Source organism: Hylobates moloch, unplaced genomic scaffold (assembly GCF_009828535.3).
Source record: "Hylobates moloch isolate HMO894 unplaced genomic scaffold, HMol_V3 SCAFFOLD_19, whole genome shotgun sequence".
Lineage (NCBI taxonomy): Eukaryota > Metazoa > Chordata > Mammalia > Primates > Hylobatidae > Hylobates > Hylobates moloch.
In genome coordinates this window covers 25,840,374-25,864,093 of record NW_026652294.1, presented here as the reverse complement: position 1 = coordinate 25,864,093, position 23,720 = coordinate 25,840,374, and the positions used below count along the sequence as shown (strand labels likewise).

Below are 23,720 nucleotides of genomic sequence, written 5' to 3'. Positions count from 1 at the left end.
CCGATGTGCACTGTAGCCTTGGGCAAATCACCTATCATCACCGTGCTCTCCCACTCAGGAACAATAACCTGAAGGTCCCAGTGGGTGGTTGTGAGCCTCGACAGAGAAAATTCAGCTGAGTCCCCCACCCTGTCCCCTCCTCTGTGAGTATCGGCGACCTCAGTCCTAACCCACTTCACCTCTGACCCCCAAAGACCCGGACAGGAGCCCTCCCAGGCTGCGGGGACAGAGCTCACTAGGGCCGGAAAGCCCCGTGGGCAGGGAGGGGAAGCAGGGGGCTTTTCCCCGACGTCTCGTAGCCCTCCTGGGCTCCACCAAGTTCAGGGGGCAGACCCTCTCCCAGGGTCCCCTCTGGGTAAGGATCTCGGCCCTGCTGCCCTAAGGCTATACGCGGTCCTTCCAAGCCCTCCGGACCAAAGAGCCACACCTCGCACCCAGAGGCCCCCAGCGCGAGGCCCAGCAGTCCAGCAGCCAGCCAGTACCCAGCATGGCCCGGAGCGGCCACAAAGGGGCCCACACTCACCCTCGTAGAAGCGAATCTTGTCCCGAAGGATCACCATGCCTTTTGTCAGCAGCTGGTTCTGAAGGTAAACACAGAGGGGCTGTCACCGCCCTTGTGGATGCCCTGGGGTGTCCTGGCCATCCCTCGGGATGGCCCCTGAGAGTCCATCCACCAGTGAGCAGCCGAGGCTTAAAGGGGGAGGAGACTCACTGAGGTCCCTCCACCTGCTGCAGGGCCTGAGCATCAGTTCATCCAGGGGGGCAACTGACCCAACCCCGGGTTGTCACGAGACAGGAGGTGGCCACACGGACATCCCGAGAGACGGGCAGGGCCTAGAGCCCCTTGCACTGGGCTCAGCTGGGCAGGCAGATGCCTGGCATGTCCCACAGTGAAGAAAGGACTTTGCAGCAAGAGGTGGCTCTGATTACCAAAGGCCAGGCCTGTCAGCTGCCATCCTACCTCAGGGACCCTGCACGCACTGCCTGGGGTGGCTCGGCCGAGAACCACGCTGTGTGGTCTCAGCAACCCAAGCACCCGCCAACAAAAGCAGGGACCACAAAATGCGGCCCATCCACACAAAGAAATGAAGCACTGGCTTGTGCTGCAATGAGAAAGAACCTGATGCTAAGAGAAAAAGTCCAGACAAAAGTCCACATGCCGTGTGATGCCACCGATATGAAATGTACAGAATCGGCTGGGTACGGTGGCTCACGCCTGTAATTCCAGCACTTTGGGAGGCTGAGGCGGGCAGGTCACCTGAGGTCAGGAGTTCGAGACCAGCCTGACCAACGTGGAGAAACCCCGTCTCTACTAAAAATACAAAATTAGCCAGGCGTGGTGGCGCATGCCTGTAATCCCAGTTACTCGGGAGGCTGAGGCAGGAAAATCGCTTGAACCCAGGAGGTGGAGGTTGCGGTGGGCCAAGATCACGCCATGGCACTCCAGCCTGGGCAACAAGAGCGAAACTCTGTCTCCAAAAAAAAAAAAAGAAATGTACAGAATCGGCAAATCCAGAGACAGAACGTGGATGAGTGGTTGCCTTGTGCTGGGGAGCGTTTGGGGAGGGGTCGGGATTACCAATGGGTACAGGGTTTCTTTTTGGCATGGTGAAAAAGTCCCAGAATTAGATGGGGTGAGGTTGTACAATTTTGTGAATATACTAAAAACCCACTGGGCGCAGTGGCTCACACCTATAATCCCAGCACTTTGTGAGGCTGGGACAGGAGGATTGTTTGAGCCCAGGAGTTCAAGACCAGACTCTGGACAACACAGCAAGACCCCATCTCTACAAAAAATTAAAAAATTAGCCAGGTGTGGTGGCATATGCCTATGGTCCCAGCTACTCAGGAGGCTGAAATGGGAGGATCTCTTGAGCCTGGGAGGTTGAGGCTGCAGTGAGCCATCATCATGCCACTGTACTGCAGCCTGGGCAACAGAGCGAGACGCTGTCTCAAACGACACAATGACTAAAAACCATTAAATTGTTCACTTTAAAAGGGTAAATCGTGGCTGGGCGCGGTGGCTCACGCCTGTAATCCCAGCACTTTGGGAGGCCGACGCGGGCGGATCACGAGGTCAGGAGATCGAGAACATTCTGGCTAACACAGTGAAACACCGTCTCTACTAAAAACACAAAAAAATTAGCCGGGTGTGGTGGCACGCGCCTGTAGTCCCAGCTACTCGGGTGGCAGAGGCAAGAGAATGGTGTGAACCCGGAAGGCGAAGCTTGCAGTGACCGGGGTCGTGCCACTGCACTCCAGCCTGGGCGATAGAGGGAGACTCTGTCTCAAAAAAAAAAAAAAAAAAGGTGAATCATATGGCATGTGAATTATACCTCAATAAAGCTGTTAAATAACAATTTTTTTTAAACCCCTAAAACAATATGATGCGAGGGATCACAGGCTCATCCTCACCCCACCCACTGGGCAAGGTGGGTGCCTCGCTCCCAGCCTGCACGAGATGCCCCTGTGCTGAGCAGGGCCCTGGGCACCGCAGCAGCCCTGGAAGCTACAGGGGCACCAGGCCAGGCCTCACTGGCTGCCCTCCCTACCGGTGTGCCCGCAGGCAGGTCGTTTCACCTCTCTGAGCGCCAGCTTCCACCATACCGCACGTGTGTGCATTGACAGTGCAGGCCTATTGGCCAGACGGGGTGCGGCAAAGGTGAAATGCTGCAGTACCTGGGACAGACACTGGGTGATGCTGATGACACAGTCACCATTGCCACTGTGCAGCTCAGTGGGGCCACGCACACCCCAAACCCACACGGACATCCCAGGAGTTTGAGGGGAGATAATGACAACACTTGGAGTTGATCACGTGCCAGGCACAGCGCTAAGAATTCACCGCATCTTGACTGGGCGCAACGGCTCTCCTGCAATCCCAGCACTTTGGGAGGCCTAGGCGGGCAGATCACCTCGAGGTCAGGAGTTTGAGGCCACCCTGGCCAACATGGTGAAACCCTGTCTCTACAAAAATACAAAAATTAGCCGGGCATGATGGTGGGTACCTGTAATCCCAGCTCCTGGGGAGGCTGAGACGGGAATCGCTTGAACCTAGGAGGCAGAGGTTGCAGTGAGCTGAGATCGCGCCACTGCACTCCAGCCTGGGCAACAGAGCAAGACTCTGTCTCAACAACAACAACAACAAAACAAAAGACAAAAACAAGAATTAGCCAAGCGTGGGGGTGGGCACCTGTAATCCCAGCTAATCAGGAGGCTAAGGTGTGAGAATCGCTTGAACCCGGGAGGTGGACGTTGCGGTGAGCTGGGATCATCACGCCATTGCACTCCAGCCTGGACAACAGAGTGAGACTATCTCAGAAAAGAATTCATCTTGTCTTATCATTTAACCTCCACAACATTCCATGTGGCTAGATAAGGAACGAGGCAGGTCCTTGGAACCGCAGGCAGACAGTGGGGGAGCCGGCGCTCCACACCCGCAGGGGCAGGTGAGCCCCTGTGCTTTCTGGCTGGCTCATGAGGCAGGCCCAGCCTGGCTGGAGCAAGACCCACCTACCTGCAGGTACTCCGTGAAGAAGGATCCCAGCTCTGTCTTCAGCAGCTGCCTGTGGGTGGGAGGGGAGACAAGAGTGAGTCTCAGACCACACGGCACTGGCATGGGGGACCCAGGGACTGGGGTGGGGCCTCCTGGGCAGTGGGAGACCAGCATGCTCAGCCCAAAAACATAGGGAGTGGACAAGTCCCACCTGTCCAGACCTGCAGGGGCTGGGTCGGCCACACAACCGGAGCCTCCATGGTCCGCAGTGGCGGCTCGTCAACTAGATCCCTGCACTCATGTCACAGTAGAGGAAGCCAAGGGGTCCTCAGAGGGAAGACAGTGGCTTCTGCGTCTCACACCCTCTGGAGAGACACCTGGCAGGGCTCGGCCTGCAACACTTGGTTCGCTCCTGCCTTCCACCTGCCCAAATCCCGGATGCCACGGGCTCCTCCTCTCTCCCCCTGCAGAGCTTCTTCCCAAGTGTTTATTCTTTATTCCAGAGAAGCTCACTCAGTCTTCATCAACTCAGCTGCAGGCATTCACCGGGGCTCCCCTTTTATTACAGGGGAGGCAAGAGAGGCTCACAGAGGTCAAGACACCAGACCAGGGCCACATGGGACACGCCAGAGCTGAGATCTGAACCTCCTCCTTGGCACTCAACAGTGACAATTCCTCCTTTCCTCCCTACACACCTCCAGGGCCTGAGAGAATGGGAGCACCACATTCCACACCAGCCAGGCTGAAAGCACACAGGCACTGTCAGCGCTGAGGCCCCAGATATGACCTCCCAACATTCTGAACCAAATACATCAGAAATCTTACTTTTTAGATTGCTATTCTCTTTAGGAAAACTTTTTTATTTTTTATTTTTTTGAGACGAAGTTTTGCTCTGCCACCCAGGCTGGAGTGCAGTGGCGCAATCTCAACCTAGAGGTTGCGGTGAACCCGGGATCAAGCGATTCTCCTGCCTCAGCCTCCCGAGTAGCTGGGACTACAGGCGTGCACCACCAGGCCCAGTTAATTTTTGTATTTTTAGTAGAGACGGGGTTTCACCATGTTGGCCAGGCTGGTCTCGAACTCCTGACCTCAAGTGATCCACCTGCCTTGGCCTCCCAAAGTGTTGGGATTACAGGTATGAGCCACCACACCCCACCTAGGAAAACTTTCTAATCAGTCCTGAATTATAGGCAGTCCTCTCTTTGCATGGTTCTGATACATACAAGTTTCAGTTATCCTGGTTAAGTTAAATAACAGCAGTCACCCAACCGCATGGTTCAAATTTCGGTTCTCGGCACATTAACTGGGTAACTGCATGAAGTACAAGCTCTGCTGCCCGCTCTCCAGTCCACAAATCAAAATGTAGATAACAGATGTGTATAATGATCACTGACCAATTGCAACACTTTTTTCAAAGTCAGTCTCTGATGGTCCCTGAGTATCTGTCAGCAGTTCATGCACAGACAGCAAAGTGTGACCTGTGTTACCTCCTTGTCTGCCAGTGTAAAACCCATGTGGCATTCTGTAAAAATGGATACAAGAAAACACAACTGGCCAACACAGATGGAAGTGCAGCAAATCAATGAAAAACGATCATGTTCTGAACAGGCAAACACTGCTCAAAATACTCTGTTCCCACTGTTTTATTTTTTATTTTTATTTTTGGAGATGGAATCTCACTCTGTCACCCAGGCTGGAGCGCAGTGGTGTGATCTTGGCTCACTGCAACCTCCACCTCCCAGGTTCAAGTGATTCTCCTGCCTCAGCCTCCCCAGTAGCTGGGATTATAGGCACATACCATCATGCCCAGCTAATTTTTGTATTTTTAGTAGAGACAGGGTTTCACCATGTTGGCCAGGCTGGTCTCGAACTCCTGACCTGAGGTGATCCACCTGCCTCGGACTCCCAAAGTGCTGGGATTACAGGCGTGAGCCACCGTACCTGGCCCCAATGTTTTAAATTATAGTGCACTAAATATTCATTTTACTGTACAATCTTTTTCATTTCTCTGTATGGTTACAACCAAACAGTAAAATATGTTGGTTATGTTTATAACCAATAGACCAATAGTACAACAGCTTTCAATGTTCTGACAGGCTTTGGCCGGGTGTAGTAGCTCATGCCTGTAATCCCATCACTTTGGGAGGCTGAGGTGGGCGGATCACCTGAGGTCCAAAGTTCGAAACCAGCCTGGCCAACATGGTGACACTCCGTTTCTACTAAAAATGCAAAAATTAGCTGGGCATGGTGGTGGGCGCAAAATGCAAAAATTAGCTGGGCATGGTGGTGGGCGCCTATAATCTCAGCTCCTCGGGAGGCTGAGACAGGAGAATTGCTTGAACTCGAGAGGCGGAGGTTGCAGTGGGCCGAGATTGCATTCCAGCCTGGGTGGCAGAGAGAGTATCTGTCTCAAAAAAAAAAAAAAAAAAACCAGTTTTTAAAGATTATGGAACAATTGTCATTTTCCCCGTGGTTTACTAAGATTGCACAGTTTCAGTGTGTAGTCATTTTGGAAGCCCTGCATTGTGCCACAAATAGAGGACTGGCTGGAGTTTTCAAAAGCAACATGCTGGGGAAAAAAAGCCCAAATAAGGCTTGCTTCCTGCCAGCTGCCTATCCTTTTCACTGTGCCCCTAGCCACCAGGAGTTGGAGGGTGACAAAGTCTCCTGTTCCTGCTCCGGTCAGCTCTCTTAACCATGGATCTGGGGGGGGCTGGTGGAGGTGCAATAAACATACCATCCCCCCATACACAGTGAGTGCATGCTCTAGTCCTCAGAGGCCCTTTTGGGGTGGCTGTACTTTATATTCCTGGGGAAGCTGTAAGCTGGACCCCAGTTCAGGGCTGGCTGCCCCCACCATGCTATGGGGTGTGGGATCTGGGAGCTAAGTGAAGCCCAGAGACGTGGCCTGGGCTGAGGGAACCAGCACTCAGGTGCTGGGATGGGGGTGGCTCCTGCTCCTGCACCGGGCCATCACCAGAGCTTGGGGATCGGGCAGTACTGCAGGTGCACGGAAGCACAGGGCAAAATACTAACGTTCTTGCACAGCTCTGTGGGCAGTGCTGAGGCAGGCCAGTCACAGGCCTCCGTTCACAGCCACCTGACAGGTGATGTTAGTGTCCCCATTTTATGGATGGGGAAGCTGAGGTTCAGGCTAACAGCGCAGCTGAGTGGTTCCAGCCCTGGAGCCTGGCCCTGCTCCTGGCCAGCAGCTTCTCTTAGTAGCAGGACTGGCTTTGAGGCCTAACATCCTCCCTTGCACAACTGTGAAATCAGCGCAGTGGCATTAACAAGGCTGAGGTTCATCCTGTGATCACAGACATTGGTGCCCCGAGTGACCCTTGGCAGGTAGCCCCCGCCCCAACTGTCCCCCCAACCTTCTCCTACTGTCCCCAGAACCTGTTCTCTGGTCCTCCAAGGACCAAGCTGTGACCTCAACCTCATGGAGTGATCCCCACGTCCACGCAGTATCTGTCTCAAAGTTACCGCAGGCATTACTTGCAGGGCCACTTTGGGTGATGCCAGAGAGCAGGGCACCAGGTGAGAAGGGAGGGTCTTCATAGAAGGCATGAGGCTGAGCCCAAGGGCATCTGCTCAGCAAGTCAGGGGTGGAGGGCAGGCCCCAGTGCTTGCTAGCACGCCATGTGACTCTGGACGAGACCCCTTCCCTGTCTGGGCCTCGGCACCCTTGTCTGTGGCCTGAGATCCATGTAAACATACAGCAGGAGGTGAGGCAGGAGAGTAGGGTCTGGAGGCAGGGAACCTAAGGCCAATTCACACTGACTTCCTAGAAGTAAATCCAAAGGAAGTCCCCAATATTCCATGCCCAAGTAACAAAAGGACCAGACGCTACTTCCTTTGCAACCCTCTTTTCTGCACGGCAGATGAAAAACTGCAAGGACCTGATTAGTCCCCTACCACAATTGGTTGGGCCAAGTCTTCATCTGCATAGGAGTATAACTTTGTAACTTCAGCTTCTGATTGGTCACTTTCCATAACCAATTGGACGTTTGCATAGGGTGCTTCACTCACTTCAGGTTCTGATTGGTCGCTTTCCACAATCAATCACAATGCTTGTGGGCCACTACTTCATTTACATAGGGTATACACCAAGTAATCAATGGGAAAGCTCTAGAGGGTATTTCAACCCCAGAAAATTCTGTAACCAGGCCCTTGAGCTGCTTGCCTGCTCCCACCCTGGGGAGTGTGCTTTCGTTTTCAATACATCTCTGCTTTTGTTCCTTAATTCTTTCCTTGCTTTGTTTGTGTGTTTTGTTCAATTCTTTGTTCAAAGCACCAAGAACCTGGACACGCTCCACTGGTAACAGAGGGTCCCGGAGTCAACTGGGATCAGGAGCAGCTGGAGCCCAGATGAGTGCTGGCCCTCTTCCTGCCCATGATGAGTGCGGGCGTGAATGCTGACGAAGGAATAAATGAATAAATGAATGCCTCCTTCAGGACCAAATGGCCCCTCAGCTCACAAGGGCTGGAAATCCCGGGGAGGCCCTAACGAAGCCCTACCTGGGGCGGCTCCAACCCACTGGCCACCCCTCAGGCTCCCCTTGCCTCTTCTGACATTTCCTCTCACCCCGCAGCTCACACTGAATGAACTCAGTGCACTCCTTTTCTGGGCAGGGGTGAGGGGCATCACTGGCTGAGCATCACCCCCATTTACACTGTTCCCACCAACTCTCCCGGACCCCAATGAGAGCACAGACGCGGCCTCAGATCTGAACTGACCACAGGCTGAGGATGAGTGGCCAGTTCGGGCCCCACTGCCCCTGGCCAGGAATGCTGCCAAAGGCCTCGTCCACCTCTCAAGCCTGTAGGTAGTGGGTGCTCACAATTAATGCTAAATGGATGGGCGACTTCCACTTGGCAGCTGCCAGCACCTGGGTTCCCCTCATTCCTGACCTGTGAGACCCCTTCCAGGCAGGGGAGGGTCGCACACCAACTCCAGCCATGCAAAAGCCCTACAAGATGGGAACCATGTTCATTCCAGAGATGGGGAGACTGAGGCTCTGGGAGCACACGGTTGAAGTCAAAGGCTGGACCAGGGAACCCAAGGTTGGAGCCCTAGTTCTGCAGATGAAAAACAGGCATCCTTCCTACAGGACACGAACAGAGGGCCTGCCCAGTCTGGGATTGTGGGAAACTTCAAAGTCAAGTAGCTTAAATCCAAACAGCACCTCTGGCCTGCACGTGAGACCTGCTGCTGACAGGCTGCGGGCATGGCCACCTGGCCTGAGCTGAGCTGAGCATGGGCTCCCTGACAGTGGGAGGGGACCACTCCCTAAGGGGAACCCCAAGCCAGCCCCATGCATGCTAGGAATAGAGGACATCATGCCAGGGAGGGAGAAGAGGGGGTGTGGGTGGACTCACATCACAGGAGGGAAGCCCAGGGGATGAAGCTGCAGCAAATCCCAGGCCCTAGGGGCTAGCAGGCCACAGAGGGGATGGCCTGGATGTACGTGGGATGTCAGCCTCAAGAGAGACAGCTGTGGGAAGGGTCTGCAGGGCCAGAAAGCAGAGGCTGGGACACCCCATCCAGGGGGTTTGCTGCTTCCTAGGTGCAGCTAGGCCAGCAGGACCTGCTGCTGGAGTTGGGCAGGGACAGATCATCTGTGACTTGGCCAGGAGCCAGCAGGAGAGGGCCTGCAGGGAGCAGGTGGCCCCAGCTCCTGTCCATGAGCTCCTGAGCTACCCTGAGGACTCAGATGCATGCTTCTCACGGTCAAAGGCAGAGCAGTATAAGCCACATGGGACGCTAGAAGAGAGGCTGCCCCAGACAGACACCCCGGCTGTATTCTGCAGGCACATAGCAGCCCAGGCCACTAAGCACAGGGGAAATGGACTTCGTGGCTGAGCACAACGAGGGCGCCCAGGGCTTCAGATTCTGTCTAAGAGGGTGGGTCACATAATAATGACATGTCAGGGATAATGTCTCCAAAGCCATCAAGATAAAAAGAGGTTTGGGTCCTTAGATCCGCAGCCCTCTGGACGGAGAATGACTTATTTGTTAAGATTTTTTTCTTGTTTTCTCAGCCAGGTGCAGTGGCTCATGCCTATAATCCCAGCACTGAGGCAGGAGGACTGCTTGAGCCCAGGAGTTTGAGACCAGCTTGGGCAACAGAGCAAGACCTCGACTCTACAAAAAATAAAAAAAATTAGCTGGGCTTGGTGCTGGACGCCTTTAGTCCCAGCTACTCAAAGAGGCTGAGGTGGGAGCATCACTTGAGCTCACAAGTTGCAGGCGGCAGTGAGCTATGTTCACGCCACTGCTCTTCAGCAACAGGTCGAGACCTAGTCCCTTAAAAAAAAAAAAAAAAAGAAAAAGATTTTTCTCTACCTGTAAAAATGATTATACAAAGTGTGTTCATTTCTGTACCTTAGGAGGAAGAAAGGTGATCAAAGGAAGGGATCAAGAAAATAGCTAGACAACTGGACATTATACAAATTAAAACTTTTTGTGCTTCAAAGGACACAGAAAGAAAGTGAAATGACAGCTCACAGAATGGGAGGAGAGATTTACAAACCAGTATCTAACAGACTCTAGATCCACAATATATAAAGAACTCTCATAGCTCAATAATACAAAGACAAATAACCCAACTGAAAAATGGGCAAGGGATGGGAACAGACAGTTCTCCAAAGAAGATATCTAAATGACCAATAAACACCTGAAAAGATGCTCAATATCATCAGTCATCAGGGAAATGCAAATCAAAACCACAAACAGATGCCACTTCTCGGAATGAAAGCACTGGAAATTAACATGTGTTGGTGAGAGCGTGGACAAACTGAACTCTCCTGCCCTGCTTATACGCTGCTAAGTGGGACAGTGAAATGGTACAGCCACGGTGGGAAAGGCGAGAGTACCTCAAAAAGATAACCACAGAGTTATCATGGGACCCAGCAATTCCACTGGTAGGTATACGAACCTATGAGAAATGAGGCCAGGTGCGGTGGCTCAGGCCTGTAACCCCAGCACTTTGGGAGGCTGAGGCTGGCAGATCACTTGAGGTCAGGAATTCAAGGCCAGCCTGGCCAACACGGTGAAACCCTGTCTCTACTAAAAATATAAAAATTAGCCAGGCGTGGTCATGCACACCTGTAATCCCAGCTACTCGGGAGGCTGAGGCACAAGAATCGCTTGAACCCAGGAGGCGGAGGTTGCAGTGAGCCAAGATCGCCCCACTGCACTCCAGTCTGGGCGACAGATCAAGACTCAGTTTAAAAAAAAAAAAAAAAAAAAGATGAAAACATGCATCCACACAAATTCTTGCATACAGATGTTCACAGCAGCATTATTCATCACAGCCAAAAGGTAGAAAGAATCCACGTCCATCAGCCGAGGTGGATGCGCATATGCTGTGCTTTCCATACACACAATGGAATATGACATGGCACGAACAGAAGTGAAGCAGGCAGGCCGGGTGCAATGGCTCACGCCTGTAATCCCAGCACTCCGGGAGGCCAAGGCAGGTGGATCACCTGAGGTTGGGAGTTCAAGACCAGCCTGACCAACATGGACAAACCCCGTCTCTACTAAAAATACAAAATTAGCCGGGCGTGGTGGCACATGCCTGTAATCCCTGCTACTCGGGAAGCCGAGGCAGGAGAATCACTTGAACCCGGGAGGCGGAGGTTGCGGTGAGCCGAGATCACGCCATTGCACTCCAGCCTGAGCAACAAGAGTGAAACTCCATCTCAAAAAAAAAAAAAAAAAAAAAGGGTAAAAGCGAAGCAAGGGTACGTGTTCCTCCCTGAGCGGACCTCAAGAGCACTGCACTGAGTGAGAGAAGCAGGCATGAAGGGCCACCCGCTGTACCTCCATTGATATGGAATGTCCAGAATAGGCACATCCACAGACAGAAAGCTGTCTGTGGTCATTCCCAGGGCTGGGGAAAGGGTAATGAGGAGGGGCTGCTAAAGCTTTCTTGCTGGGGTGATGAAAATCTCCTGGATACTGGGCATGGTGGCTCACGCCTGGAATCCCAGCACTTTGAAAGGCTGAGGCGGGTGGATCATCTGAGGTCAGGAGTTTGAGACTGGCCTGGCCAACATGGTGAAACCCTGTCTCTACTAAAAATATAAAAATTAGCCAGGTGTGGTGATGCATGCCTGTAATCCCAGCTACTTGGGAAGCCGAGGCAGGAGAATCGCTTGAACCCGGGAGGCAGAGGTTGCAGTGAGCTGAGATGGCACCACTGCACTCCAGCCTGAGCAACAAGAGTGAAACTACACCTCAAAAAAAAAAAAAAAAAAAAAAGGGTAGTGGGGGGACCATTTGGATGCTGGTGTAATCAATGTCTTTAGTAACAGACTTGACTCTCTCATGGGATCAAAGCTAGTGACCAATTATGGATTTAATGCATAATTAAAGTCATTTCATTTTTTTTCTTTTGAGACAGGGTCTTACTCAGTTACCCAGGCTGAAGTGCAGTGGCACAGTCTTGGCTCACTGCAGGCTCCTCCTCCAGGCTCACATGATTCTCATGCCTCAGCCTCCTGAGTAGCTGGTACTACAGGTGCCTGCCACCATGCCCAGCTAATTTTTTGTATTTTTGGTAGAGACAGGGTTTCGTCATGTTGCCCAGGCTGGTCTTGAACTCCTGAACGCAAGCAATCCTCCTGCCTCAGCCTCCCAAAGTGCTGGGATTACACGGTGAGCCACTGTGCCCAGGCTAATGTCATTGAATTTAATGTGGCCACGCCGTCCAGAAGAAGAGCCAGGGTAGGGCAGGAGGCTGAACAACCCAGTGGCCCTGATGTCAGGGGCTTGAGCTCCAGCTCTATTCATTATTAGCCCTGTGACCTCAAGCAACCCACGTCAACCACTCTGTGCCTCAGACTCCTCACCTGTAAAATGGAGATAACAAGGCATCCACTCCTCAGGGCTGCAGTGAAGAGTGGATGAGTATTTTTTAATTTACTTTTAAAAAACGTTAACACATATTAATAGAGAAGGTGTCTTGCCATGTTCAGCCCAGGCTGGTCTCAAACTCCTAGTCTCTAGTGATCCCCCTACCTTGGCTTCCCAACGTGCTGAGATTACAGGCATGAGCCACTGCTCCAGGCCATGGACGGGTTTGGCGTGAAAAACTCCTGGTCTAAGGCTGGCACAGAACAAGGCTTCAGTAAAAAGACCCTGCTATTATTCCTTAAACATTCCAGCACTTCATTCTGAACTGGCTAAAAAGAAGTTGCCCCAGATAACCTAACTGTCCAGGGGCTCAAAGTTTAACACAGCCCCCGATTTTTACCCATTTCTTGGGTAGAATCCTGGGGCTGGCGAGGGGAGCCTGGGGCCCAGGGCAGCTTCTCTGTGCCCCCACCCCCAGCACACACTCCTGGGGAGGCCGCCTGCTCTGTGTCAGCCCTGTGGAGAGGCAGCAGCAAGAATCAGCCAATTACCAATGCTGTTCACGCCAAGGAGGGGCAGGGGAGAAGGATGTCCAAAGCTGGGGACTGTGCGTGCCACTGGATTCGTAAATTTAAAAGCAACTCCTTTTCTTGTTGCTTAAATACCCAGCTGGTTGGGCATGGTGGCTCACACCTGTAATTCTAACACTTTGAGAGGCCGGAGGCGGGAGGATGGCTTGAGGCCAGGAGTTCGAGACCAGCCTGGGTAGTGAGACTCCCATGTCTGCAAAAAATAAAAAATTAGCCGGGCATGGTTGTACATACCTGTAGTCCCAGCCACTCAGGACGCTGAGGTGGGAGGGTTGCTTCAGCCTAGCAGGCAGAGGTTGCAGTGAGCTGAGATTGCACCACCACACTCCAGCCTGGGCAAGAGCAAGACCCCGTCTCAAAAACCTAACCAACCCGCCCCCCGGCAGATCCTTTAGGCTCCTGTTTCCTGAAGCAGAGGCTCATCAGGAAACTGAGCTCCCGGAGCCCCACCCAGCGGTGGGCCAGATAAGCCAGAGAAAAGCAGGACACCCTGAACAAGTGGCATGTATTGGGCCTCAGTTTACCCACATGTAAGGGCCCCTTCAGCTTTGCCACACAGGGTGGAGGGGGGCGCCTGCATATGAAAGTCTGGCCAGTCCACTCACTCTTCTTCTGAATAACAAGGGGAAGGGTGACTGCCTATTTTGCCAGTATTCTTTTGACAGAGGGGCAAGGTAACAGGGTCAGGGCCAAAGGAAATAGCACAGAGCTGGGAACTGCCTCCTTGGAGCAGCTGTGTGATCTGGGGCGAGTCACTTGACCTCTTTGAGCTTTGGCCTCCTCTACTACAAATGGCAACCCTAGACTCCCTTGAAGCTCCTGCCACCTGGCTTGGGGCAGCAGCTTGGTGGGTGTGTGTCCAGCCTGCTGCTTCGCAATCCTCATTTCCTGGCTATTCACAGGAAATGAGGGGTGTTTGGCAGGGCTGCAATTGCTTTTCCGGGAACGACACTCCCGTCATTAGGCAGGTGGGTCCTTCCTCTTTAACAGAATAAATATCCTTCATGATGCTCAGCACCAGTGGGGGCCGTCGGCGTCATCTCCAGCCACTGTCCAAGTCCCACCCTGCTTCCCCTTGAAGAACTTTCTCTGGGGCTGTGGGGGCGCAGGGCCACCAGGCCTGAAGTGGTTTGTGGAGGTCACGGCCCACATGGCAGCTCGGGAAACCACGTCCTAGCCCTGCGGCCACTGCTAACTTGGGCCTCGCTCTCCTGTTGACAGATGGCCTCTAGGGGAGGAAGCCCAGGCGTGGCTGGTGGGTCAGGGGCCTGGCTGGGGCCTTCGACTCTGGGCCTAGCCCTCCCTGCCACTCAAGGATCCTGGCCCAAGGTGGGACAGGCACTCACCGGACGCCCTCGTTGAGGCTGAAGAGCTCCTGGTCGGGCAGCCCCTTGCGCTGGAAGACGGCGATCACCCCGTTGTGGATGCTGTGGGCAGAGGGAAGACAACACTGCTGTCCTGAGGTCTGAGAGCCCCCCGGTTGCCCATCAGGCCCCCTTCCTCTTTCCCTCTCTCCTAGAAGGGCAGGATCGCCATCCCTGCAGGACCCTGCTCATACCCACTTCAATTCCGAGGCCCTGCACCCCCAGCCCGGCCCTGCTGGAGCCCAGCCTGTATCACCAGATGCCCTCTGGTCATTGCCCCAGGACCTTGCTCCCATGTCCTCTGCACACACTATGCAGCCAAACCTCAGACAGCTTCCTTTCTGGGTTCTTAACCCCACCTTGCCCAGGCCAGAAACCAGGAAACCCCTGCACCCTTCCCACCCCCAACACATCCAAGTCCTGTGGACTATTGTCCCTTCTCTACCTCCAGGGCCACCCCGAGTTCAGGAGCATCACTGCATCCCTAGCCAGCTGTGGGGCTCCCGACCCCCTCATGCTTCCTGCCCCTGTTTGTAAAACTCTCTAAGGCTGCCGGGCACGGTGGCTCACGCCTGTAATCCCAGCACTTTGGGAGGCTGAGGTGGGTGGACCACAAGGTCAGGAGATCGAGATCATCTGGCAAACATGGTGAAACCCTGTCTCCACTAAAAATACAAAAAATCAGCAGGGCGCGATGGCGGGCGCCTGTAGTCCCAGCTACTCAGGAGGCTGAGGCAGGAGAGTGGCATGAACCCGGGAGGCAGAGCTTGCAGTGAGCCGAGATGGCGCCACTGTACTCCAGCCTGGGTGACAGAGCGACACTCCGTCTCAAAAAAACCAAACCAAACAAAACAAAATGAAACAAAACTCTCTAAGGCAGGAGCTGGCAAACGTTTTCCGTGAAGGGATAGAAAACAAACCTTTTAGGCTTCATGGGTCACCAGTCTCTGTTACAACTGCTCAACGTGACTGTTGTGATGTGAAGGTAGCTGTGGCAGAGCAGGGCACGGTGGTTCACACCTGTAATCCCAGCACTCTGGGAGGCCAAGGCAGGAGGATTGCTTGAGGCTGGGAGGTCAAGACCAGCCTGGGCAACATAGTGAGACCCTGCCTCTACAAAAACCAAAAACAGGCCAGGCGTGGTGGCTCACTCCTGTAATCCCAGCACTTTGGGAGGCCAAGATGGGTGGATCACCTGAGGTCAGGAGTTCAAGACCAGCCTGGTCAACATGGTGAAACCCTGCCTCTACTAAAAATACAAAAATTAAGCCGAGAGGGGTGGCTCACACCTGTAATCCCAGCACTTTGGGAGGCTGAGGTGGGCAAATCACCTGAGGTAGGTAAGTCCAGCCCATTTCTACCTCCTAGAGCTCTCCCCATATCCGTTCCTGGCTTGCCTGGACCTTGGATGACACGAGCCGGCCTCCCACCTCTCCACCACATCCACCTTCTGTGGAGGCCGCAGTTCCTTCCCTGCCCAGGGCTTTTGCCCAGCAGGCACAGCCTGATGTCCTGCAGGCAGCATCCAGGCTCCTCCCAACATGGCCCCTCCCCACACTCCCGGGCATCCTGAGCTCTGACCCCAGAGACTGCAGGACCCTCCGGGCAGCGCCACGTCTCTGGGTCTTAGTAGCAACTGCCTCTCCTGTCTGGAAGGCCCTTCTCGTCCCTATCCATGAGGCAAGCAGCTATTCATCTTGATTCAGAGGCCACCACCTTCAAGAAGCCCTCTGACCTCCGACCCCTCCCTTCCCAGTGCAGGCTCTCCACTAGCGCTTCGCTGATTCACTTTCCTGGTCATGAGTGCCTGCTGCTGGCCACGAGGTCCTCAGGGTGAGAACCAGGTCTGGGTACAACAGCCACCTCCCACCCAGGACCTGGCTGCAACTCTAAGGCTCCTATGGCAGACTAGCACCACACTTCTCACCTTGGAGAGGACAGCTGTCCACACGATGCTGCCCCCACCACAAAGCAGGCAGCTGCCACCGTGCTCCTAACGTCCTCATCTGCTTTCACGCCACCCTTCCCTGTGACTTGGCCCCCCATTTTGCAGATGAGGAAACCAAGGCCCAGGTGGCTAAGTCCTCTGCTGGAGGTCACAGAGCAGCTGGTATCTTGGACCCCTGTGCACCTGAACTCCCCTGTGCTCCTCCTCCCAGGAAGCACCCCCACATGGAGCCGGGACTGGCTAGGGCTTCGGGTCTCCCTGTCCCCCCTGTCCTCCCTATCCACCCTGTCCTCCCCGTCTCCCCTGTCCCCCCCGTCCTCCCCGTCCTCCCCATCCTCCCCATCCTCCTCGTCCTCCCTGGCACAGGGCAGGGTCACAGGCCGCATATTCCACATGCTTCGAGGAGGCTCTGAGCAGCATGGGGGCTATGCCAGGTTCCACAGCTGGTGCTTGGCCTGGCCCGGCCACAGACTGAGACCCAGCTCTGCCCAGGGCTTCATCAGCTTCTCAGCGGGCACCGGCCGAGATCACGCCAGGTACGTATCCCTGGCCTGGGGTGCCCGACTGCACCGGAATGCTCCTTAGTCCCGTGTCTGGGGACACGGGCTCTCTACCTTCTGTTTCCTGTCTGTAAATCGGGAATTGTGAGAGTGCCACCCCCAGAGAGTTTGAAGGATGAGCCGGCCCAGGGGAGAGGCTGGTGGCTGGTCATCCCCTCATGGCTGGGATGATGCTCCCCTGTGAGAAGCCCTGGGGTGGCCCCAGTCCCACAACTATGTCACAGTAGAGCTGCCCCCTGCCCCCATTTTCAGACTAAAAAAAGTTGAAAATCCCAAGGGAAATCCGCTAGGAAACCAGCTGTCTCCCAACGGCAGCCACCCTACGATCCTGGCAGCTGCAGACGCCCTCCCAGCCCTGTGGCAGCTGCTGGGGTGGGTTGGAGGCAGTGGAGATGCCAGGGCCGGCTCCACCCAGCCCTGCGTCTGCTGGGAGAGCCTCTGGGATATGGCGGGTGGAGGTACTCCTGGCCACTGTCCCCATTCCCTGGATGGAGGTTCAGAGGCACCTTCCCAAGTTCTCTCCTGGAGCCCAGGCCTCCCTTACAGCAGATGGTGGAGCCACTGCCGGACCCAATTCAGGCAGAGGGGACAGTGCAGCGGCGTAGCCAGGGCCTCCAAGGCTTGCAGTGGGCCCCAGGCTTCAGCCCTGCTGTCCTCAGTGACCTGCCCTGAGCAGCCTGTCCTTCCTTCCTTTTCATTAACTCCCCTGGGGGCCTCCAGCCCACTCTGGTCGCCCTGCCAGAGGTGACCCTACACCACGGGACCTCTGGACAAGGTTCTCCCTCTGACCTGCGGCCCTCTTGGGTCTGGCGTCACTCACACTGCCCTCCTCACTACCCACTTGAGGCCCCAGGCTGGAGCTGCCCTGGTTTCTTTCTGCCCCGGGGCCTCCATCCCGCTGTTCCCTCTGCCTGGGGCTCGCCCTTCACCTGCCCTCCCTCGCAGCTGTGTGGGAGAGCTCGCCACTTCTTTTTGCGGGACGGAGAAAGAGTCTACCTGGCTTGTGGTTAGACCTCCCGACGCCCCACCTGGCCTCACACTCTGGCTGCACAGAGCAAAGCCCAGCCAGCACCTGCCCGCGAACACCTGCCTGCGAACACCTGCCCGCGAACGGCGTGGCACGCCCTTCCCTCCGCGGAGGCCTGAGCCTCTCCTGGGCTCATCGCCCCGGATGGTCTCCCATCCACACTCCCCACCCCTGCCTCCTCCCTCTGTGGACTCTGAACTACACTTCTGGGCTGGGTAACTCGGCCAAGTTACCACCTAACCACGCAGGGGTTCAGTGTCTCCATCTGGAAAATGGACTTCTCAGTACAGTGCCTACCGCCTGGGGTGCTGTAAGGTCAGCACGCCCTGCCCTGCCCTGCCCTGCCCTGCCCTGCGGCCTTTCCTGTGAAGCTATAGGGAGAGGCTTGTATCTACCACACCTTGGCCACACCCGGCCTGGGCCCACCTACTCTGTGGCTTCTCAGTCGCCTAACCACCAGCCCCCAGATTACAGGAGAAGACACACAGTCACACAGCCTGGCACCCGCAGAGGCCCCTCCCCCACCCCCAGGCCACTCAGGACCTCTGCTCCTCTCCATCCCACCCAAACCCTCGGGAGAAGGTGGGGTAAGGGTGTTTGGTAAACAAGAAAGCTTTGCTGGGGGCCACTCAGGGATAGAGGAAGGGCGAGGAGGGTGGGAGGGTCTCATGTGACCTGTCATCACCCAAAACAGAAACGAAACCCCAGCTGCCCCTCCGGGCCCTGCAAAGACAGGCCCACCTGGGGCATGTGTAAATGTCGTGGCTTCTGGGTGAGGGCTCGAGTGGAAACGGCCCATGACCTCCCTTGTCCAGATGTGGACCGCCTCTTCTAGGAAGCACCCCAGCCCCAGCAGGCACTGCCCTCCCAGGGCAGGGCCTTACATCCCAGGAGGGTAAGTCCTCCTGAGGCCAAGTCCCAGGAGGGGGGCCAGCCCCTCCTGAGCACTGTGGGGGTACAGGTGAGGGAGAGAAGGGGAGGACCCTTAGGGAGGCTCCAATGGTGCCTGGCAGTGCTCAGACCTGCTGCCACTGGGGCTTGGGCTGAAGAGGAAGGGCTGAGGCCCTAGGAGCTGATCTGGGGGCCCCCGTCTGTCCAGAACAGGCCATGGGAGGGGGGGGTGGGACAGTGCCACGCCCACGGCCTCCCTTTGGCTGCCTGCCCACCTGCCTCACATCCCACCTCCACCCTCCACCTCCCCAGCATGAGGCCAGGTGGGGAGGGGCTGCGGGTAGGGGGTCAGAGTGGTGTACCACCGCACATGCGAGGAAAAAGCAGCTCAGTGTGTGGGTTTCCGTGGCTGCCATAACAAATTACCCCTAACTCGGTGGCTGAAAACAACTCAAATTTGTTCTCTTACGGTTCTGAGGTCGGAAGTTCTTTTTCTCTGTTTGTTTTTTTGAGATGGAGTCTCATTCCGTCACCTAGGCTGGAGTGCAGCAGTGCAATCTCAGCTCACTGCAACCTCTGCTTCCCGGGTTCAAGCGATTCTCCTGCCTCAGCCTCCAGAGGAGCTGGGATTACAGGTGCGCACCACCATTCCCGGATAATTTTTGTATTTTTAGTAGAGATGGGGTTCCACCATGTTGGCCAGGCTGATCTCGAACTCCTGACCTCAGGTGATCCGCCTGCGCTGGCCTTCCAAAGTGCTGGGATTACAGGTGTGAGCCACTGTGCCTGGCCTGGAAGTTCTAAATCAGTTTCCCTAAACTAAAATCAAGGTGTTGGTGGGGCCGTTCCTTCTGGAGGCTTGGGCAGGGGGAGAAATACCTGTCCCCACCTTTTCCAGCTCCCAGAGGTGCCCACATTCTTTGGCTTAGGGCCCCTTCCTCCATCTTCACAGCCAGCAGCGTGACACCTTCCAAGCTCCCTGTGCCCGTCACTGCATCTCTGTCCCTTTTACCCCCGCCTCTCCCTCACATGGACCCTTGTGATTACAAAGTCCTTTTCAACACATAAAGCCTCAGAGTCACAGGTTCTGGGAGCTAGGGCAAGAAATCTGCCCAGGCTGCTTCCGAGGGGCAGGGAGCTTGGGACCCAGAGCAAGCAGGCAGGGGTGGTGGGGAGCCGAACACAGGCCCCTTCACTGCCCCCAGGCCCCCATCCAGCCTGGAGGCTTCAGCCAACATCCTCTGGCCTTCAGAGACTCCCATGAGCACGTGCTTCCGGTGAGACCTAGGTTGAATCCCAGCTTCCGTCCCAACTCACTGCATGAACCTGGGCAGTCCCTGTACCGTTTTTTGTTTTTTTGAAACAGAGTCTCACGCTGTCCCCAAGGCTGGAGTGCAACAGCATGATCTTAGCTCACTACAACCTCCACCTCCCAGGTTCAAGTGATTCTCCTGCCTCAGCCTCCTGAGTAGCTGGGACTACGGGTGCCTACCACCATGCTGGGCTAATTTTTGTATTTTTAGTAGAGACGGGGTTTCACCATGTTGGCCAGGCTGGTCTTGAACTCCTGACCTCAGATGATCCACCTGCATCGGCCTCCCAAAGTGCTGGGATTACAGGCATAAGCTACCGCATAGCATGAGCTACCTCCCTGTACCGTTCTGAGCCTCAGTTTGCTCATCTGCAAAACGAGAGTATTGAGCTCACCTTAAAGGTTACTGTGGGGAATGAAAGCTCATCCATAGGGCCCAGTACAGGTCAGGGTGTAGGTGGTACTACTGCTGTGTAATGGGGAGTACAGTGTTGCTGGGGGAGACACGGGTGCAGGGTTGGGGCAGGTGGCTGGAGTGGTCACAGCCTCAGCTGGTTTCTGTCCAGGACCAGGGAGTGCAGACAAGGTCCTTTAGGGCCCTGCCCTTGTGCTCTGATCCTAGCTATGGAAGCCAGCTCTTGCCACCAACACCCATCTCGCCCTGGCCCCACCTGGGATATGAACGCACACGTGTCCCTGTGTCCTGGCCCCATGTGAGACCTCGGTTCAGACCCTGGACCCTGACATTAGCAGGGGATCTTGATCGAGTGCCTTTCCTCCTCTGGCATCGGTTTCCCTATTTGTTTTTTGTTTGTTTGTTTTTTGAGTTGGAGTCTCGCTCTGTCACCTAGGCTGGAGTGCAGTGGCGCGGTCTCGGCTCACTGCAACCTCCGTCTCCCGGGTTCAAGCGATTCTCCTGCCTCAGCGTCCCGAAGTAGCTGGGATTACAGGCATGAGCCACCATGTCCGGCCAGGTTTCCCCATTTGTAGGCTGAAGACAGTCACCCCAGCCTTGGAGGTAGATTTGTGTGGAGTGAGTGAGAACTGAATCATCGCCGGCCCTGCACGAGGCTGGCATCTTGGGGCCACGCACTACTCCTGCCTGCCTGGGCCTCCACTTCAAGCGGAAGGTGGGCCCGGCTCTCTAAAGCCTCAAGCATTTGGGAGACACAGGCCTGGCAAGGAGGAAGTGTCCCATCATGGTTGAGGCCCTCTGGCCCAAACACATGGAGGGGTCTGTGTTGGGGTGGACTGCAGGGGTGGGGCTTGGGGAGCTCCTCCCACCCCCAGCTGGGGTCTCTGCAGTGGTGAGCTCTGCTGGGGATCCCCAGACAGAGGTGAGGGCAACTGGCGGGGCACTGGCTCAGAGGGCTTGGTACGCCCACATGCCCTCATGGCATTCTGGGGCCCGCTCTGGATCTGGGGCATCTTTTGGGAGTTTCTCTAGAGCCTCTGGGGCTGGGAGAGGCAGGAGGGGATGGCAAGATGTATCCCTGCTAGGAGGCAGAGGCTGGGGCCAGGCCTAGGGCACAAGCACAGAGCCCGCCAAGGGCATGCTGGCAGCTGGGGCCTAGTCAGGGGTTACGGGGCTGCCTGACCCTGCTGGAGCCTCCAAGCAGGGCACCCTCATGCCCTGGCTCCTAAGGCTGGCGTGCAGGCCCTCCTCCACACAGGCCCTCCCTGGGGCTACTTCAGCTCTGTCTGCAGGGCACGCCCCAGTGGCCGGCCACTCCTGTCCCACCTCCTCCTCCTCCTCCAGCGGGAAGATGTGAAAGTACACCTTGGCCCTGCAGCCCAAGAGCACGGCCTTCACGGCTGGAAGCCCCGTAGGGGCACAGAGGCTAGACCCAAGGAGGAGTGAACTGGAGCTGCCAGGGATCTAGCAGGGAACAGGGACAGGGGCCCTTGAGGAGGGAGGAAGAAAGGAAGGGGATAAGGATGAGGGTGTCAGGGGTATGGCAGGTCAGCCTTCGTATCTTTATCTGTCACCCCACCAGCCTGGGAGAGCCCGATGGGGACACATCTCTGCCACCTTGGCACTGGGCGGCAGATCTGTCACAGGCTAGGGGCAAAACCTGACCAATAAATAAGGAGTGGGCACTCAGGAAACAACCTCTGCAGTCCTGGTTTATGTTCTGTAAGGGGGGCCCGGCCGGCAGGCCGGCCCGGCATCCATGGCTCCCTTACAAACATTTCCTGGCCCAAGTGCAGCGGCTCATGCCTGTAATCCCAGCACTCTGGGAGACTGAGGCAGGTGGATGGCTTGAGCTCAGAAGTTCGAGATCAGCCTGGGCAACATGGCGAAACCCTATCTCCACCAAAAATACAAAAAAAAAAAAAAAAAATTAGCCGGCGTGATGGCACACACCTGTAGCTACTCGGGAGGCTGAGGCGGGAGGATCACTGGAGCCTAGGAAGTCAAGGCTGCCTGAGCCATGACTGTGTCACTGTACTCCAGCCCGGGTGACCGAGCAAGACCCTCTCTCAAAAGAGAAAAGCCAAACATTTCCTGCACACCTACAGAATCAACATCCGTGGAGGAAAGAATGGAAGGCAGACCGCAGCGAAATGCTCAGCATTCCAGGGCCCCTGGTTTGCCTTCTTCCCAGCACCAAGCCCACCTGCATTCACTTATCTCCTTGTTTATTTACCAATGCCTCCCTCTGGGAACTCTAAGCTCCAGGAGGCTGTTCGCTACTGAATCTATGCCCTGAGCAGCCCAGTGCTGGCACAGTCAATGAATGAATGAATGAATGAATGAATGAATCAATCAATCAATCAATGACTCAGTTCTCATGATAGAGCAAGCCTTACGCTTGATGGAAATAGGGTCTTTGCAGCGGTATTTAACTAAGGATCTGGAGATGATCCTTAACTAAGGATGGGCCCTAAATCCAATAACTAGTGTTTTTACAAGAGAAAGGAGAGGGAGCCTGGTGTGGTGGCTCACGCCTGTAATCCCAGCACTTCTGGAGGCTGAGGCGGGCGGATCACCAGAGGTCAGGAGTTCGAGACTAGCCTGGCCAACAAGGTGAAACCCTGTCTCTACTAAAAATACAAAAATTAGCTGGGCATGGTGGTGGGCGCCTATAATCCCAGCTACTTGGGAGGCTGAGGCAGGAGAATTGCTTGAACCCAGGAGACAGAGGCTACAGTGAGCTGAGATCGCACCATTGCACTCCAGCCTGGACAGTAACAGTGCAACTCCATCTCAAGAAAGAAAAAAAAAAAGAGAGAAAGGAGAGGGAGATTTAGACATGGAAATGAAAGCCATGGGGAGGTACATATTGGAGCGTTGCAGCCACAAGCCAAGGAGCCACCAGAAGCTTCAAGAAGCAGGGAAGGCTCCTCCCCTAGAGCCTGTGGTGGGGGCGACACCTGGACTTCAAGCTTCTGGCTCCAGAACTGTGAGGGAACAAATTTCTGCTGTTTTAGGCCACCTAGTCTGTGGTCTTTGTTACAGCAGCTCTGGGAAGCTAATACAGTCACACAGATAAAAGGGGGTGTGTCTTGGACTCACAATGAGGAGTACACGGGTCGGCAAGCCAGGCTCTGCAGAATGACATGTCTGTCCCCAACCCTGCACAGACCTGTTGTCCTGGGGGGCCCTGGCAGGGAGCACCGCTAGGAGCGGGAGCATGCAGACAGGGACCAGAAGGGGTGCCC

General features: G+C 55.3%; 1 protein-coding gene across 3 annotated transcripts in view; it reads right to left on the bottom strand.

Annotated features, from left to right (window-relative positions):
- The window catches only part of PRR5 (proline rich 5), a 69,957-nt gene that overhangs the window by 10,348 nt on the left and 35,889 nt on the right, over window positions 1-23,720 (bottom strand). For all 3 annotated transcript variants that reach the window (XM_058430984.1, XM_032139501.1, XM_058430985.1), the window contains 3 exons: window positions 14,299-14,379; window positions 3,518-3,566; window positions 524-581 (listed from right to left, as the gene is read on the bottom strand). In XM_058430984.1, the coding sequence (XP_058286967.1) occupies window positions 524-581; window positions 3,518-3,566; window positions 14,299-14,379 (188 nt within the window). The remainder of the gene's footprint in view (window positions 1-523; window positions 582-3,517; window positions 3,567-14,298; window positions 14,380-23,720) is intronic.